Source organism: Corylus avellana, chromosome ca1 (genome assembly GCF_901000735.1).
Source record: "Corylus avellana chromosome ca1, CavTom2PMs-1.0".
In the NCBI taxonomy this organism is placed as follows: domain Eukaryota; kingdom Viridiplantae; phylum Streptophyta; class Magnoliopsida; order Fagales; family Betulaceae; genus Corylus; species Corylus avellana.
Genome location: NC_081541.1, coordinates 49564910 through 49583446, shown reverse-complemented (window position 1 = coordinate 49583446; position 18537 = coordinate 49564910). Strand labels below are relative to the sequence as shown.

Sequence of the window (18537 nt, the reverse complement as noted above, 5' to 3'; positions counted from 1 at the left end):
CGTAAAAATATGGGTGGGTAACACAATAAACACCCAAAATAATCGGTGAAGTGTAAATAGATTTTTTTTTTCTTCTAATAGATTATAAAACTATTGGGAATGGGCCCAAAAATTGGCCCGATCCATTTGAATCTTGACTCACTAGCCAAGAAAATGGCTGCCATAATCGGCAGTTTGATGTCACAGTCCAAATTGCAATTGCTTGAAGAAACACCAACCACAACAAGAAGCAAGCTTGGAAGCCACAACGTGGGAAAGCGCACTAGAATCGAATAAATCGAAACTACGTGAGTGAATCACCATCGCGACATCTCACGAGAAAGGTACTCAACGATGAAGCCTTAGAGGACATCGCAACATGGTCTACAACAAGATCTAGGATTCCCCATAAACAGACTGAGGATACCAACTATGAAGATTTAGAGGGGAATATAGAGAAAGCTACATAACTGACATGTGGCCAATAGTGGTGCTGTTGGAATGGCGGCCTAGATGGTGCATGAAGTGCACACGCACCGGTGGAGAACAGCGAGCTATGCGTCAGAGTCTGGAGATGAAGGATGATCGACGCGTAGGTGGAGAAGGTTGTAAAAATGTAACAAATGTGGACTCTAAGTTGCAATCAAAACAAGAAGAAACGACAAGAAGAGAAAAAACAATATTAAAAAAAAAAAAAAAAAAAAAAAAAGAAAAGAAAAAAGAAGAAGAGAAAATGAAGAAAGAAAAGTGGAGGAGGAAGAGGGAGGGAGGTCCTCCCTCCTCCCTAGTCGGCAAAAGTTAGGAAGGATTGGAGAAGCTCTCTAGAAAGGTTCATTATAATTCATACAAACCGATCTAATAAAGTAACATGTGTCTCACATCTATTAAAAAAACATGTAAAAAATACATGCTATTAAAAAAAAATGTGTTTTTTATATGTTAAGGGACACATATTACTTTATAAGATTGGTTTATATACTTATTTGTAGCTAATTTTTGTCCCTTCAAACTACCACTCTATTGTCAATATTCCTATAAATTATCAATTTTACCAATGTTTTTCCTAAACTATAAAAAAATGTCAATATCCTTCTCAAAGCTAACAAAAAAACAAAAATGAGAGTGTAAAAAATTTTCAATAGGACAAAAATTTTCTTATAAATTTGAAAAAAGCTAAAACAATAAAAAAGAATTAAAAAAATTTTAAAAACCAAGCCACGGTTTTTCACCTTTTTTAGTTTTTATTTTATAATCTGGATTTTTTTTTTTTTTTTTGAAGATATTATTGTTATTGGTGGACATTGCCATTGATGTTTTTTGAAAGTTTTAAGAAGGACTTGGACAAAATTAGTAATTTAACGACATTGACAAAATTAGTAATTTAAGAAGACATTAATGTGGTGATAATTGGAAGACGTATAAAATAGAAACTGTGTCCATAACCGTAGTTAGATTGGGCATACGTGTACTTGAAAGAAACCCTTTCCGTGAAAGGATTCATCTTGGCCGTCCATTTTAGTTCAACTTCAAACAATGAAGCTGATCCCCCGACATGTCCTCTAAAAGAGGCAAGTAAGAAGCAAAGAGATATCTCGAGAAACCTGAAAAGTTGGTATAATTTCCATCAATTTCCCGATCAGGCGCCAAACATTCAAAAATCAAAATCCCACCCACTGTTTCTCTCAAACCCACTTTAAGTAATAGCACTCAGTTTTCTCAAACCCACTTCCCCTTCTCTCTTTCCAAGCTCTCCTTCTCTCTCTCTCTCTGTGCAAGTCTCTGTTTTTTTTTTACTGGGTTTGTGATGGTGCGTGCTAGAAAGAAGCCGAGAAGGGAGGATGTGCAGGAAGAATGTGCTGCTGAAGCAGCTGAACCTGTGGAGAAGGAGTTGAGCTGTGCTCCAAGTATAGCCAGAGATGAAGATGGCAACGGTGAGGAGGTTCCGGCGAAGAAGAAACGTGGGAGGAAGAAGAAGAATTTGTCTGCCCAGAAGAACGAGAAAGTTGAGGAAAATATTGGGTTCCAGTCAGAGCAAGGAATTGTTGGGGATTCAGAATGTGCTGCTGAAGCAGCTGAACCTGTGGGGAAGGAGGTGAACCATGCTCCAAGTATAGATAGAGATGAAGATGGTAACGGTGAGGAGGTTCCGGCGAAGAAGAAACGTGGGAGGAAGAAGAAGAATTTGTCTGCCCAGAAGAACGCGAAAGTTGAGGAAAATATTGGGCTCCAGTCAGAGCAAGGGATTGTTGGGAATTCAGATGAAGAGATGATTCTGAAGAAGCCAGTGAAGAAGCGTGGCAGAGTTGGAGTTGCGAAGAAGGATACTGAAGATGCGATTATGGGAAACGAGAAGGTTAAAAATGGTGAAAAGTTGGAACTTTCTTCAGGAAGGAGCACAGGGACTCAGAGAGTTTATTCCTTGAGGGCTAAAACCCATCTTATTCCAAAACAAGAGACTGCCAAGATAAATAAGCAGAATCCTAAAGTAAATATCTCTTTCCCTTCTCTTTGCCTTTGTGGATTCTTTTGTTGATTAAGTTTTAACTGAATTTGGATTCCACAGTGGATTGAAGAGGTGTCCTTGATGTGCCATCAATGTCAGAGGAATGATAAAGGCCGGGTTGTTCGGTGCAAGAATTGCAAGAGGAAACGATATTGTATCCCCTGCTTGAGTACATGGTAAAAAAGTTTCCTTTCTTTTTTGCTGAAGTAGTGTGTTTATTTTTTCTTTCTGTTTTATTCACTAACTCGTTGATTCATATGGTGCCTGGTTAGTTAACATTTCTTTTCAATACTTAGATGTATTTACTTTCGTGGGTTTCCTTTCTTTTAATGCTTTTTATGCGTTTTTTCATATTTTGGTAACTGTTGTTATGGATCTCTGTCGGAATCAATGTGATAAATTTCTGTTACCCGTGGCATTTTTGAGTTGAAGTTATCTTCGTTTGCGACACTACGGTAGAAAAATTTTGCTTTAATCTTGAAACGAGCCATTCTATCATAAATTGCATGTTTTTATTCAATTGTCAAGATACGAACGATGGATTATGAATCTTAAAATAATTGACAATATCATGATTCACTGAAGCATAAAGGATGCATCATAACAAGCAAAATAATTCAGGGTTTCTGTTCAATTCCTTATATTTTTAATAGGTATCGGTTGTAAAATTGTACAATTGATTTTTTATGTATTGGAACCTGCGCCTCTGTGGCTTGACCTTGAGAATGTGAGTTAAGAAGGGTCACAAAATTCAGTGAAATATTATGTATAAAAACATGAGCTTCTGCTTGTTTAGTTCCTGTTTGTAGCAATTATGATTACTATTGGTGTTGTATGCGTAGGTATCCTAATACAGCAGAAGAGGCTATTGCCGAAGCGTGTCCATTTTGCCGTGGAAATTGCAATTGCAAAGCATGCTTGCGGTTGGACACACCTATTAAAGTCAGTTTCTCCTTTTCTAACATCTCATGAGTTAGTGGTATTTTCCTTTGATGTTATTTTTTTTTTTAATGTTTGTGATGGCCGACAAATTATTTATATCTTGATGCAGAATTTGAACTTAGAATTGATAGTCAGTGAAGACGAGCAGTTTGAGCACTATAAGTATGCGCTTCAAACACTTCTTCCATTTCTGAAACGACTTAATGAGGAACAAATAATTGAGAAGGAAATGGAGGCTAAAAGACAAGGTATTTTCTTTCAGCCCTTGCCAAATAAGTTTAGGAACTCATCCATGGTGCAACTCTTTTTATCATTTTGAAGTGATGACAGAATTTCTGAGTTTGTTTTGGATTGGAAGGTGTCTCATAAATGTGAAAGTTGCTAATTTTACTAGCAGAAGGGAATTACTTGGCTTGTGTCATTGCTGAATGTTATAACCTACACTTCCCTTGATTTGGGTCAATCTTAATTGTAATGAGTCCTTGTGATTGCTTGTCTTAATTTTTAACTTATGGTTTGGATGTACTCTTTTGATTTGGTTATGGGATGTTTTTGGTAGGGTTATCACTTCCAGAGTTAAAGGTAAAACAAGCAGATTGCAGTATTGATGAGCGTATGTACTGGTAAGGTCTTTTATAAATGCTTTCTGATACTAATTGTTCCATACTTTTATGAAGGTTTTAATGTTATGTCTTGCTTTTGCAGTGACAACTGCAAAACCTCCATTTTTGATTTTCATAGAAGCTGTCCTAGATGTTCATTTGATCTTTGCCTTACCTGTTGCCGGGAGATACGTGATGGAAACCTGCAGGGAGGTGAGGAGGAAGTGATTATGCAGTATATTGACCAGGGGCTTGACTATTTGTTTGGTGAAAATGGAAAAGAAGTGAAATTACCTTCTGAGACTAGCCCTATGGATCATATAAAGTCCAAATCTGGGTGGGAAGCAAAAGAAGAAGGTAGCGTTCCTTGCCCACCAGAAGACAGGGGTGGTTGTGGTCATGGTATTCTAGAATTGAAATGTATGTTCTCAGGAGATCTGGTTGCAGGGTTGGTGCGAAAAGCTGAAGAAATAGCCAGAACTTATAAACTTATGGATGTGGCTGCAACTCCTTTACAGCGTTGTTTGTGTTTCAACTCGGTGGGTGAAGTTGACTTAAGCAATGATAAGTTAAGGAAAGCTGCATCTCGAGAAGATTCTGATAACTATTTGTATTGCCCGAGGGCCCAAGATATACAACATGGGGATTTGAAGCATTTCCAGTGGCATTGGAGCAGAGCTGAGCCTGTTATTGTGAGCAATGTGCTTGAATCTGCATCTGGTTTAAGCTGGGAACCACTGGTCATGTGGCGTGCATTCCGTCAGATTGAAAATACCAAGCATAAAAGGGAGTTGGAAGTTAAGGCTATTGAGTGCTTGGATTGGTGTGAGGTGAGTTCATTATTATCCTTTCGTCGATGGTAAAGAATCTTACTTTTGGATGTTTGACTGCTTTACCATCAATGTCAGGATATTTTTGTCTAATTTATTGATCTTTATCATTTTTAATGAGAATGCCCAAGTAAAATTCTTGAAATTTTAGAATTGATTTTATTATGAGAGAGACTCCTTTTAGTTTTTAAGCACAGTTATTCATTTCCTAACCTTGTGATTTCTCCTGATATTAATTTTTGGATGTGTAAGAGATAGGAAAGGGCCGAGTATGGTTATCTTTCTCAATTTATACAATAATTGAAATAATTTCTTGCAACTTGTACATAAGTATCCAATGCCATTTACAAATATAGATGCTTTAATACCCCTCGCTTGAGAAATAGCAGCCAGATCTATTCCCTCGTATTGATTTTAAGGGGAAGATCATGATAACTGCTTTCTTATCCTTCCTTTCAATCTAAAATTGAAAATTCGAGGTCCATTTTCCAATGGTTCTTCGTTGCTTTGGTGGTTGTTAATATCTAATTTTTGTATTGTAATTCATATTTGTTTCTTTAACTTTTTTCCCTTCTTTCTAAGATTTTTTTTTGGGTTTCTTTGTTAAACTTTCTCATTTGTTTACTCAGGCTTAATATGATATGCAAAAAAGTGTTCTGTGACGATTTTGCTTGGTAATACTAAATCCTGCAATAAATGGCAGGGCATTATCAATATCCATGAGTTCTTTACTGGCTATACACATGGTCGGGTTCATGGTTGTGAATGGCCCCAGATACTGAAACTGAAAGACTGGCCTCCATCTACGTTATTTGAGGAACGCTTGCCGCGTCATGGTGCTGAGTTTATCTGTTGCTTGCCCTTTAAGGAGTATACACATCCACGTAACGGCCCTTTAAACATTGCTGTCAACTTGCCTAAGGAATCTCTAAAGCCAGATATGGGTCCAAAGACCTATATTGCTTATGGAGTTGCTCAGGAGCTTGGCCGTGGAGACTCTATCACTAAGCTTCATTGTGATATGTCTGATGCAGTATGTTTTTTGTTGAAACTTAAACTATTCACTATGTTTTGTTTTTCAGAGGAAAACTTCTCTTTGGTTGGGCAGGGCATGACATTTTCTTTTTTCGTTTGTATTGGTTAAGGGAAATATGTAAGGGCCAGATGACTTGTGCTTATGTCACACTTAATCTTCTGAATCAAATATGTTTGTTTTGGCGAAGCTGTTTTCAGTTGCCAGTTTGGTGTTGGATTTTAAGTTTGTTAGAGAAGTACATCTAAGCTTTGGTTCAATGGGCATCTACTTGCAGGCTATCCTTACACCTGTCTTGGTTTCTTTACTTTTATTTTTAACCGTACTTGATTTTTATGCTTTGATTCATATTGCCCCGAGTTATTGCAAAAATGAAGTTGTACAATTTCGTGAGGCAAGAACACTCTGCTTTCATTAAAATTTGACCTTAATTTGCTTACTAACACAGGTGCAAGATTCAGGTTTTTGGGGTTTAGTCTACGTAGTAGCACATATTTAATTGCCATGTCTTTGACCCAATCCCTCTCTTGTGCATCACATTCTAAGGCGAAATAGGAGTACTTTAGAATCATTATTGTGCTCTTTTGTATTAGAGAGGCAGATGATTTTACTTATCTAGAAAAGGACGGGACATAGGTTACTATATTATTTTTTAACACACCATTTGACTAATATTGAAGTAAAAAATGTGTCTAGAAGAGACAGCATGATGTTATCACAAACAGTATTAGGATGATATTCATTGATATATATTTGACTTTCTGATTGTTCTTGCATATTTGGGTTTAGTTTTCTTGCTGACTGTTTTCATTTGACTTCAGCTTGTTGTCATATAATGAGTTGCTTAACATTTCAAATTTACCTGTTTCTTGAGGATAACTCCATGTATACTTTAAATTAAATGCTTGGTGCAATCATGCACCTAGAAAGTGAAAATGGACAAACTAAGTTACTTATTTATGATATTAACTTGGCTCCCTCATTGCTAAATGTTTTAGACTTTTAGTTGCATAATTTATGTGATGATAATTGCCATTATAACAGCTCTTTGGATTGTTGCTTTGAAGTGGGTATATGTGTCTATGAGATAACAGCCATTTTAGTTAGAATTTCACAAAAGTGAGTGAAAAGATTTATCTTATTACACTGCCATGTTTTATTGAAATATTAATATGAGATTAAGTTTTTGTACATATTACACTGATTACTATGTTAGTTATGTAGCATAGCAAAATGCGGATGGGAGGAATTATAGCACTAAGAAAAGTCTTCCCCATTTTATCACTGTTAATCCTAGGGTTTTTTTAGTGGCTATATGTGCATACTTTGTCACACATGAGGGTTGAAATAAAGGTAAGATTTTTTATTTTATTTTAATTTTTTTATTTGATGTTCTAATTTCCTTTATTCTTAATTCATTGTTTCAGGTAAATATTTTGACACATACTGCTGAAGTGCCCCTTAAACCTGAGACGCTTACAAGGATAGAGGAGGTAAAAAAGAAGCACTTTGAGCAAGACCAGAAAGAAATCTTTGAGGATTTTCAGGTTGTGGATGAAAACATCGAGGATAACATTTCTTCTGGTGGGTCTTGTACAGTTACTGCCAATGATAACGTCTTTAGTGTTGGATTTCGGGATCAAAACACATGTGTAACTGTTAAAGAGCTGGCAGATCCTAGTGTTGGACTTGATGGTGATTCAAGGATGAATGAGAAAGACTTTTCAAGGGGATCAGAGCTGGAAAAGACTAAAGAGCCAAAAGTGGATCAAGTTAACAATGGTGGGAGTGGTCCTACAATTTCTGGAAACAAGTTGGAATCTTTAGAAACTTCTGAGGGTGGTGCCCTCTGGGACATTTTCCGGAGACAAGATGTTCCTAAGCTGCAGGAATATCTTAAGAAGCACTTCAGGGAGTTCAGGCACATCCATTGTTGTCCATTGCAGCAGGTAATTTGTCCTGCAAAATTCATTATATCATTGTCAAAAAATTTATTTTTAGGGGGAGTACTAGAGTAGTGTTTACAAGTTGTCGTTGTTGTTGGTTGAACATTCTTGGTTGTATTGATGATCAATCTAATTTTGTTGGTTGTTGTTAACCGTTGTTGGTAGTATTGATCATCAATCGTTATTGTTGTTGGGTGTTGGTGTTACTGATCACTGGAATTGTGATCGTCATAGTTGGTTGTTCAGATCCAACCGGCCGTGGTGTTTTGCAGTGGGTTCCGATTGGTTCTTGGTATTTTTTGGGGAGATTCGACCGGCCTTCGTGTTGTGTAGTGGATTTTGACTGGTTATTTGTGTTTTCTGGTGATATTCGACTAGCCTTGGTGTTTTGCGGCAAGATCCAACCGTCCGTTGCAGTCTTTTGACGAGTTTTTTGCTGGCGTTGAAGTTTTGTTCAGTGTTAGCTTTTTGTGGAATTTTAGCTTGTTTATATTTGGTTTAGCGCATTTTCTTGTTCATGTTTTTTTAATAATTCTGTCTTTATATTATGTACTCCAATGTTCTAGCTTGGGGGGGAGTATTATAGTATGTTTTTGTAGGTGTTTTTGTTTGCTTGTTTCTTCCCAGCCGAGCTTATATGATTTATGTGCTCCATTGCAAGTGTTAGAAGAGTGTTAGGGTTTAGAGTATAAGGGTATTTTAGTCATTGTAATATTTTTCAACCTATATAATAAAGTATGGGAGGCTACATAATAGTAATGAGTCTCCACCTTCTGTCTAAACCTCTCATGCAAATTACAACATAATGATTCAAATAACCCAATTAAATGGAATTAGTGCAAGTCTGCAAGTAAGTTGTATTAGTAAACAAGAACTCATGGTTCAAATGTAAACTTAGTCATTTTGAAAATGCCTAAAAGTAATTCACCTTTTGAAACATTTATATAGCTTTGTTTTGTAGAGAAAGATCATGAATCTTTTAAAATTGCCATCAACTTCTTGTATCAAAGAGAATTGTGGGAAATCTGAGTTAGGTAACACAAATTATGATGCGGCCTGACCAACTCTGCCATTGAATTGAAACATAGCATGTCTACTTCTCGAGGGTTTACAACTTGCTTGATTGCTGGTGTTTCAGTCAGCAAATTTGATTATATGTACATCCCAATATCTATATTCTAATACTTGACAAATATTTCTGTCATATAATTTATCATATCTTTTGGTCCTATAGGTTGTTCACCCTATACACGATCAAACCTTTTATCTGACTGTGGAGCACAAAAGAAAGCTCAAGGAGGAATATGGTGAGTTTGTTATATATTCATGGAGCTAATTGGATTGAGTGCTTCAATTCTTCTTTATAATAATTTTATTGTAATTCTTCTTGATAATAGTTTTAATGCTTCTATGCTATCATATAGGAATTGAACCATGGACATTTGTCCAAAATCTTGGAGATGCTGTCTTCATTCCTGCTGGCTGTCCTCATCAAGTAAGAAACTTAAAGGTAAAGTAAATTTCTCTTGGGGTTTTTCCCCTCATGTTTTAGTCAAAAAAATGGAATTCAAATTTAATAGACCATAAATGTGCACCTATAAAGAAACAAAGAACAATACAGTAATGGCCAAAGCATTAAAAGTTTTTTAGAAAACCAATGGGTACATTATAAATGTGTAATTGTGGTACAATTTCCTTGTTGATGTCCAAAATCAATTGGGCTCTTTGTCCACGCCTACTAATCAAAGCATAACACATTTGTGTACCGTTGTGTGAGTGACTTGATTCATCAAATCAGTCAAGTGGGCCCAGCTATCTTTTTCTAATTCCAATTAGTTTTGGAATTATAGTAGCCGACATAAACTCTTTCTCCCAGCCAACTTGAAGTTTGTGCTTCAGCTGAATTTTGATTACCTTCTTCAACCGACTTGCAACTCTTATAAATTTGGAGGATTTTCCTGCACAGAAAAATAACAATGTGAGAAAGAGCAATAGTGTGAAATACATAAAGTGTGATTGAGAGAAAGGAAGAAGTGTTACGCTTCACAACACAGAGCTGTCACACACAGCGAGAATTGAAGAGATTGTTGTTTTCTCTTTTGTAGAGTAATTCTCTTTTGTCAGAGTGTGGGGTTTTGGGTGTATTGGGGCTTTGAATAATTTTCTCCCTATTGCTATTTGTATTTTATCTTTTGATAGTGAAATTTCTCTTGGTTTGTCTTCTCTTGTGAATGTAGGCTTGTTAAGTCGAACCACTTAAATTTTGGTGTCTTGTGTGATTGAGTTATTTTTATTTTATTCTTTTGTACTTCTTTGCGATCTTAAAAATTATTTATTCACATGTACTTCAATAAACAGATTGAATCACAACACTAAATGCTTACCTAGGGAACACCAATCTCTTGGGTTGGTGTTTGCTGTATTTTGACGTTTGAGCTGAAATGGTCACTATACGGAATCCAGCCATCAAAACTGAAACGATCAACCAAAAAAATGGAACCGAGCTGAATTGTTTGTCGTCGGTTAGTTGCGGCTTGGCTAGTTGGTTTGGTTGGGCTTTCGGGTTTTGCCATCACATGAAGTTGGTAGAGGACGACTTCTCTGGACTTGAGATTAGGTTTACTCCTACGTGCACCAATATCATCATTAGAGCCACTTAGACCCAAAACGTTGGGTATGATTTCTTTGATTTCCTAGTTCTATTTTTGGTTGATTTTATAATATCAATTTTTTCTTAGGGTTTGAATATTGGGTCACTTATGTAGGTGTGAATGAGATGCAATCAGCAAGCTTTGATTTCATGTTTATAGGCTTAGCACAATGTGATATAGAACTTTATACAGTTGTTTGGGCGATAAGGCATTGGTGCATTCGTAGCACAACGTGAATTCCTTCTTTATTCTGATCACGAGGCCCTGAAATACATTAAATGGCGGTCCAAGCTAAACATGAAGCGCTGGGTCAGCTATCTTGAGCAATTCAATTACACATTAAAACACAAGGTTGGAATTCACAACATTGTTGTTGATGTGCTGAGTTGTAGAGCTTCTCTTTTATCCACCATGCGTGTGGAAATCAAGGGATTTGATACGTATAAAGAATTTTATCAGGAAGACTCTTATTTTGGTCCTATTCTGAAACAAACCATGGCTGAAGGGCAAGCTGGTTATACCCTACAAAGTGGCTTCCTTTTCAAAGAAAACCAGCTATGCATCCCGGACTGTTCATTACGTGAGAAGATTGTCAAAGAACTACATGAAGAAGGTCATTTTGGTCGTGATAAAACAATGGCATTGATAAGTTCATCTTATTGGTGGCCTAAACTGAAAGGAGATATTACAAGATTTGTTGTTGCCATGTGTGTTAAAGATCCGACCAATGTGTTCTTTAAAGAGGTGGTTAGTTTGCATGGTATTCCTCGCACCATCACCTTTGATCGTGACCCAAAATTTTTGAGCCATTTTTGGAGGACATTATGGAGGTTGATTGAAATTAAGTTATGCATTAGTAGCTCATATCATCCGCAATCATATGGGCAAACTGCAGTTTAGGAAATGTGTTATGCTATCTTGCTGGGGACAAGCCTAAATAGAGGGATTTAGTATTACCACATGCTGCATTTGCATTCAATCGGTCTCAAAATCAAACAACTAAGTGCAGCCCGGTTGATATTGTCTGTGGTCAGAATCCAAATAGTGTTCTAGACCTGGCTTCCATTCCAATTCCAAGTAAAGTGAACAAGAGAGCTGAGGAAATGGTTGATCACATCAAGTCCATTCATGAAGAAGAGAGGAAAAAGATTGAAAATAGCAATTTGAGATGCAAAACAATAGCAAATCAACATTGCAAAAAGGTTATCTTTAAAGTCGGGGATAACGTTTGGGTAGTTCCTACAAAGAAAAGGTTTCCTATTGGTGTTATCAAGCTAAGAGATTGGAAAGTTGGTCCTTGAAAATAGCTAACGGATCAATGATAAAGCTTACCAGTTGAAACTTCCAAGTCATCTTAGACTTGCTCAATGTCAAGCACCTAATTCTATACAAAGGTGATCCTTTTGAGAACAAGGGTGATGACAACTCGAGGTCGAATTTTTTCCAACTAGAGGAGACTGATGCAGCCATCAAGCTTTGATTTCATGTTTATGGGTGTCTTTAGTATTTCTTAAAGTTCTTGCTGATTATTAATTAATGTAATTTTGGGGCAGCTATGCTATCAAGTATTTTATTTGTGCTGAATTTAAGACAATCTAGAGTCTTTATGTGAGTAATAACTCTTATATGAGTTTTTGCTAGTAAGTGTAATCGAGATATCATTAAAAGTGTAAGGAGCCCTCCATGTACACAAGAAATATATACAAGAGAAGTCACCTAGCTAGTAGGGGCAAAAAGAACAAGAAAATCATGATAAAATAGCCTTATGTTTGGGAGTGCTTCCATTCCACCTTGAAATAGTTCATCATCTCTTCGGAGTTAGTTGCGTTATGCCACGAAGGGTGCGTGATTGCTTGGAGAGTTGGAGGGGACAGTTGGGTAATAGACTTGCTTTGCAAATATGGAGGCTTACTCCATTGTGTGTGATGTGGCGTCTATGGAGAAAACGGAATGCTTGCAACTTTGAGGATCATGAGAGTGGCATGCTTGAGTTGAGGAAGTTGGCGTTAAATATGGTGTTCTCAACTTCTCATGGAGAGTGACTTGGTCTCACTCGCATGAGTCCACTTTTTCTTATTTTTTAGAGTTTTGTAATTCTTTTCCACATCATTAGAGTTCTTTTGTATACTTTCTGTGTACATGGGTTGCGTCCCTCTGCGCGTTTTTCAATATACTTTTACTAATCAAAAAAAGAAAAAAAAAAAGTCATTCTCTCATCGTAGAAAACGTATCGTTTGGAAGTGCATTTTTAAAAAATTGCAATTTGAAAATATAGAAAAATATACGTTTTCAAATCATAGGCGAGTGTGTTTTTAAAAACGCACAATTTAAAAGGTTAAACTGCGATTTTAAAGGTCAGATTGTGATTTTATCAAATGTTTAACTGCATTTTAAAAAATAGTGCTTTTAAATCGCATGTTTTAAAATCATTATTTTTAAATTGCACCTTTTGAAATTGCAAACTCAAACAGATCCTTTAATTTGATAAAATGGTCTAATATAATAGCTCCACCTTCTAAACCACATTTAGTTGGTCTTATATCACATAATGAAATCATAACCGAGCAACTCCAAAACTCAAATCACATAATGAAATCAAATTTGAAGGATTTAAACACAACAAGATTACACGCAAACAAATTGGGGTGTTTTTCCCCCTAATTCGACCTCCTAACCATGATTCTCCCATGTTCGGTTAAAACCCAAATTGATTCAGAATCAGCATGCCCTATGTCAGCTACCTAAGCCAATTCAATTAGTAGAAACCTAAAATCATGGACCCAAAAGATCAACTCTAGAAATCTCTTTTCAGTATCATCTCTAATCTGAACTCAAGGTGAAGTTTGGGGCTCTTACCTCTTGGAATTTAGGTCTTCATAGCAATTTACAGAAGCATCTAATCTCTTTAACAAAGCAGCCAATTAGTGTTCCATCTCTTCAATCAATCACTTTCTCACTTTTCTCTCTAGTTTCTTCTAACAGGTAGGCAGCTAGGTTTAATGTGTGAAGCTGGAAGCACACTTTTTAATATTAGAATATTTTGCAATTCTTACTCAAAATTTCCTAAAATCACTTAGGCCCTACTACATAATTGTTATCTCCCAAAACCACTAATAGGTAGCTATTGATGCCAGAGCTCTCTAGAAGAAAAAAGTTATTCCATATAATGAAAACACACTTGAAAAAAAAAAGAAGATAAAAAATTACAATATATGTTGGGTATTACTTATTTACTTTGCAGTATACCAATCTTTATTTACATGTTGCTATGACATGTAATTCTACCAATGCACAAATGTTAAACACCAACCAAAATGGAATCGTTTAGTGGAAATCAATATTACCTTATTCAGCTGTGCTGCATGAAATTGATATCTATTGATCGTTTTGTTTCCTTACGCATAAATATATGTTCATGGATTTGATCTTCTTTTCTATTCAGTCATGCATAAAGGTTGCACTTGACTTTGTCTCACCTGAAAATGTTGGCGAGTGCATCCGTTTGACTGAAGAATTCCGTACACTTCCCCAAAGTCATAGGGCTAAGGAGGACAAATTGGAGGTACGCAATTGCATGTATCGTTATGACATCATCTAAAAGTGTTTATGTACCATTTTATGTGGTAGAATCATGTTCCAGCAGTGCTTTCTTGTACAATGATGCAAAAATGGTTAAGCATTTTACGAGTACTGGTGTCAATATCCTACTGCTATTTTCTGTTGTTCTTATGTATCAGTGTCATGCTTTAATTTCCATATCTTTAGCTCATTGAAGCCTAGTTAAATCTATTCAATCCACTACCTCTTTTACCCCTCATCACTGCTGCTGATTCTACTTGCAATGCTTTACATGCAAATATCTGTATCCTCAAGCATGGTACCTATCCTATTGCTGCACGCTAGTACTTGATAATTGTAGTAAAGTTGCATAATCCCCATTTGAAAGATGCTTTTGTTGGTAAATATTGATTTTGGTGTGCATTAACTTCAGTTGAATCCTGATGCATGCTCAGTGTAGTGGTGTTGGGCTGGCTGAAATTGATGATACGATAATTGTATAATTCAAAATAGTTTCCTTCTTAAACAATCAAGTATAAATCTTGTGTGTAAGCTTTTGATTGATGCTTTGCTTGAAACAGGTGAAGAAAATGATTGTTCATGCTATGAGCCAGGTTGTCAAAAGTTTGGAGCAGAAACCAAGGTTAGTCACTATAGATTCATGTGAAAGGTTGTGTTCAAAAGTGTGCCTGCCACTCTTTAAGCTTCAACATGTAGGCATTTTCTATTGATAATTCTTTTGATTTTTATCATTAGTTCTGACCAGCCATGCTCCCGTTTATGTGGTTGTGCATAACAATCTTGTTTAAATGTTTACCACCTTTTTACTAATTATTTCTTGATTAATTATGTGCATCTGTAGTTTTTTTTAATGAACTTTCCTCTTAATCTTTATATGAAGTATAGCATAACTGGACCTTTTTTTTCACAAGTCTCACCTTATTGGATCCTATTTATCTCTTTGGATTTTTTTTTTCTTTTATTTAGCTGATAATGCAAAATCTAGATTACATGTACTGTTATTTATGTTCAAATAACTTCCTTTGGAGAATTTGGAGTGAGGGGATGAGACAATGTAATTTGTGTGATCCTCCTTTAGATTGGGATGCTGTTGTTGTTAAGCTATGTGGAGCCTGGTTTGTATCTGACCTGGTTCGTCGTTGGAAGCGTTATGGTTTAAATGTGATTTTTTTGAGGCTTCGTCCATAGAGCGGAGGCTTGGGCCGATATGAATGTTCTGACTTTGGGGTTTTATACGGACATAATTGACGCCTCCTATATTGTTTCTCAAGAAATAGTGAAAGCAAAAATTCTGTGGATGTAGTCCTTGGTGGTGAATTACATAAATCTGCGTCTGTGATTGCTTGTTTTTGTATTCGTTCTTATTTTTTGCATCTCACTGATTTTGGAGAATAGGATAGGTTTCCTAACAGTTTTGAATATGGGGATGCAAGAATGGAAGAAAAAATCTGAGGGCTGATATTTGTAGATTAGTCTTAAGTTCTTCAATCTATAATATTTAAAGAAACCAAAATGATAATAGATATGGGAGCCATCCTAAACCAGAGGAAAAGTTGCTGGAGAGAATATCTTAGGAAATTTGAACAAGAATTTTGGGTAAAGGGAAGCTTAAGAAGACTTTTGAAAGTGAAGCGCTCAGTCGAAACTGGAATATCAAAATGGAAGTTTTCAATTAGTTGTCTTCTTTTAGTTTTCTGCAGATTTGCTCTGTAGGTAAAATGTACTTATATAGTTTGTATGGGATTTTGTGTTTGTTGGATGATTAGTTTTCTGTAGACTTTATGGCTCTGCAGAAAATGTTCTTGTATAATTTGGTTGGGATGTTTTTGCTGTTAAGCTGTAAGCATGCATGCTTATGCTTCATTCTTTCTCTCTCTATGCCTCATGCACAAATAAATACTGATGCATAAACGTCTTATTGCATTTATAGTAGCTTGTTACATTTTCCTTGTGGGTGCACATATTTTGCTGATGAAAACAGGTAGCTTGTCAAGTTTCTACATCTATATGCATGTGAGAAACAAAAACTCAAATGTCGTCACTGGTCAATTTGCTATGAAAAATTGTAATATCCTTTTTTTCCTTGAGGATTCCCCTTGCCCCTTTTCTCCTATTTATTTTTAGCTTCAGCATGGGAAATGTTACTTGTGTTTTGATGACAACCAGCTGAATTGTGCTGTTCTAAAGTCTAAATTCTTCCATTATGTGGTCTATGTCTTGTTCTCTTGCATTTACTGATACCTTCTGAAATAACCTGGTTTGAGATTATGATTTTCAGGTGACTGCGGTTTCTGCCTCGGAAGATTCAGAGTAGGCTCAACTTCATTGGCGAATCACGCATAGAAATCACGTACCGTTTTGTCAAGGCCTTGCCCTCTGTGATCAAATCAAATTAGATTTGTAGTCAAATCTCATAATATCAAATCCCGTAAGATATTCTAACACTCCCTAACCCAGTTTATGATAATCTTTTTTGTTGCCTAGAAACATCAGATGATGCTTGTTGGGAGTAGGAAACAGGGCAGTTAAATGTATACAAGCAAAAACCATGTGGATAATGTTTGCAGCCATATCTATTTTTGATTGGTTGTATGAATTATCATGCAATGGTTAGAATATGGTTGTAAGCAGTGGCATCTGTGATTGGGTTTCATTAAGTATGCTTGCTTTAATTCTTTGGCTTTGAACTGCTGATGCCTCAGCCAAAATACGAGAAAAACAGATAAGCTAATGTAATGATCTTGAACGGATTTAGTCATCAGTTCAATGGGTGTGATAAATGCCACTTCATTTAGTGGCTAATGTGATAAGTGACACATGAACAACTACATCGTTTTGTAGCAAGGAAGTTGTAGTTAAAACTGTAGTCATCAAATATTTTTCTTTTATTAGCTACATTTCTTGAACACGATTTTCTTGTTTTTACACTATACCGAACACCTAAAGCATTTAGTTGACCAACTTAATTAATTGGGAAAATTTCACAAAATTTTCTTGAACTTCCACGCATTTTAAAAGTACTCACGAAGTTTAAAAACTTTTAATTAAGGATATTAAACTTTCAATTTCTTTTAATTACCGCATTTCGTTAAAATTTGTTATTAAACCTTGTCAAAAATTTTAAAATACTCATATTTTTTATTAGAAAAAATAAAATAAAATATTGTAAAGATCCAAGCATTAATTTTTTTTTTAAAATTTTTTTATAAATAAACATCTTTGCAATATTTTTGCTTTTTTAAAACTTTTTTTATAAAAAATAGGGGTATTTTGGGAATTTTGACGAAATTTAACAGAAAATCTGAATGAAAAATGTAATTGGAAGAGATTGGAAGTTTGATACTCTTAACTAAAAGTTTTTTAAACTTTAGGACTAGTGTCAAAATTAGTGAAGGTTTATAGGGGGTTTAATGAAATTTCTCGTAATTAATTATATTGGACAATCAAGAAAAGATAGTTCATTAAAAGACAACCAAGAAAACTCAAGTTCATTAGAAAGGTTTGATCCTCCAATTAGTCTCCCCTACTATATATTAGTACCATTTTGTCTAAAGATTAATAATTTTGGTTGTTATGCATGTTTAACATAACTAGATATATAATTTATGAACCCACATCATGATCTCACTGTCCATTTTTAAGAGCTAATAAAAAGAAAACACCATCCGAGGGAATAGGAATATATGATCTCTCCATTTTACTCTTTTATATATATACGAGTCATTTCACTGTTAGAATTTAGTCAAGAACGTAAGCAGCTTATGGCTTCGAGGGCTTTCCCAAAGTATTCAAAAGATCCCTCAAAGACAATTTTTATGGAGTAGACGCTCAAAAATTAATTTCCTCCCCCTATTTTATTTTTTTGTTTTGCCCCCCACACTAAAATGCATGGTTCCACCATTAAATTTAATATTGTTGTATTAAACGATGTAAATAAGGTGACATGATAAATATGTTGGCACATAACCAATGAAAAAATATAAATGATATTATTAACACATTTAGATGTAATCACATTAAAATTAATCCTGACCAAGCAATGAATCTTTTCTATTTCAAGTGAATTATCATGAAATGAATCTTCTCTATTTCAAGTGAAATCTCGTGTAGATTAAAAGCCATGAAACTCTAAAAAATACACAAAGAAATTAGGGGTAACTTTTCTGAAGGCCCTTGAACTTCCACTCGATTTGACAAATCCCCCAAACTTTAAAATATCTCAATTTAGTCTCTTGAACTTTCAATTGTAATCAATTTGACCCCTCCGTCAATTTAATCGTTAATCTCAAATGGAAACCTAAACACGTGACCTGCACGTGCTTTCTTACTACTTTTATACCCCTTATACCCTCATACTCCCTTACCCTTACTAACTTAAAGCTTATAAGAGAAACCCACTCGATTTGAAGACAAAAATTCCACTCGAAGATGCACTCCCAACTGATTTGAAGACAAATTCAACACTGAATCAC

General features: G+C 35.5%; 1 protein-coding gene across 2 annotated transcripts; it reads left to right on the top strand.

Moving 5' to 3' along the window:
• Positions 1-1501: 1501 nt before the first annotated feature.
• Positions 1502-16716, top strand: LOC132178240 (lysine-specific demethylase JMJ25-like). 2 transcript variants are annotated; one of them, XM_059590699.1, is made up of 13 exons: positions 1502-2464; positions 2543-2658; positions 3325-3424; positions 3534-3672; positions 3984-4047; positions 4130-4856; positions 5560-5889; positions 7317-7838; positions 9070-9142; positions 9260-9330; positions 13929-14048; positions 14626-14687; positions 16344-16716. In XM_059590699.1, the coding sequence occupies exons 1-13, from the start codon at positions 1784-1786 to the stop codon at positions 16345-16347; spliced, it is 3009 nt and encodes a 1002-aa protein (XP_059446682.1). In that variant the 5' UTR covers positions 1502-1783; the 3' UTR covers positions 16348-16716. The 2 variants fall into 2 exon arrangements, with proteins under 2 accessions (XP_059446682.1, XP_059446675.1); XM_059590692.1 differs by having other exon boundaries at positions 1504-2464; positions 9260-9345.
• The last annotated feature ends 1821 nt before the right edge of the window (positions 16717-18537 follow it).

Coding starts and splice junctions, on each gene's coding strand:
- LOC132178240 (XM_059590692.1), top strand. CDS start 1,784: ATGGTGCGTGCTAGAAAGAAGCCGAGAAGGGAGGATGTGCAGGAAGAA. Junction 2,465..2,542: donor TAAATAAGCAGAATCCTAAA/GTAAATATCTCT, acceptor TGGATTCCACAG/TGGATTGAAGAGGTGTCCTT. Junction 5,890..7,316: donor ATTGTGATATGTCTGATGCA/GTATGTTTTTTG, acceptor TCATTGTTTCAG/GTAAATATTTTGACACATAC.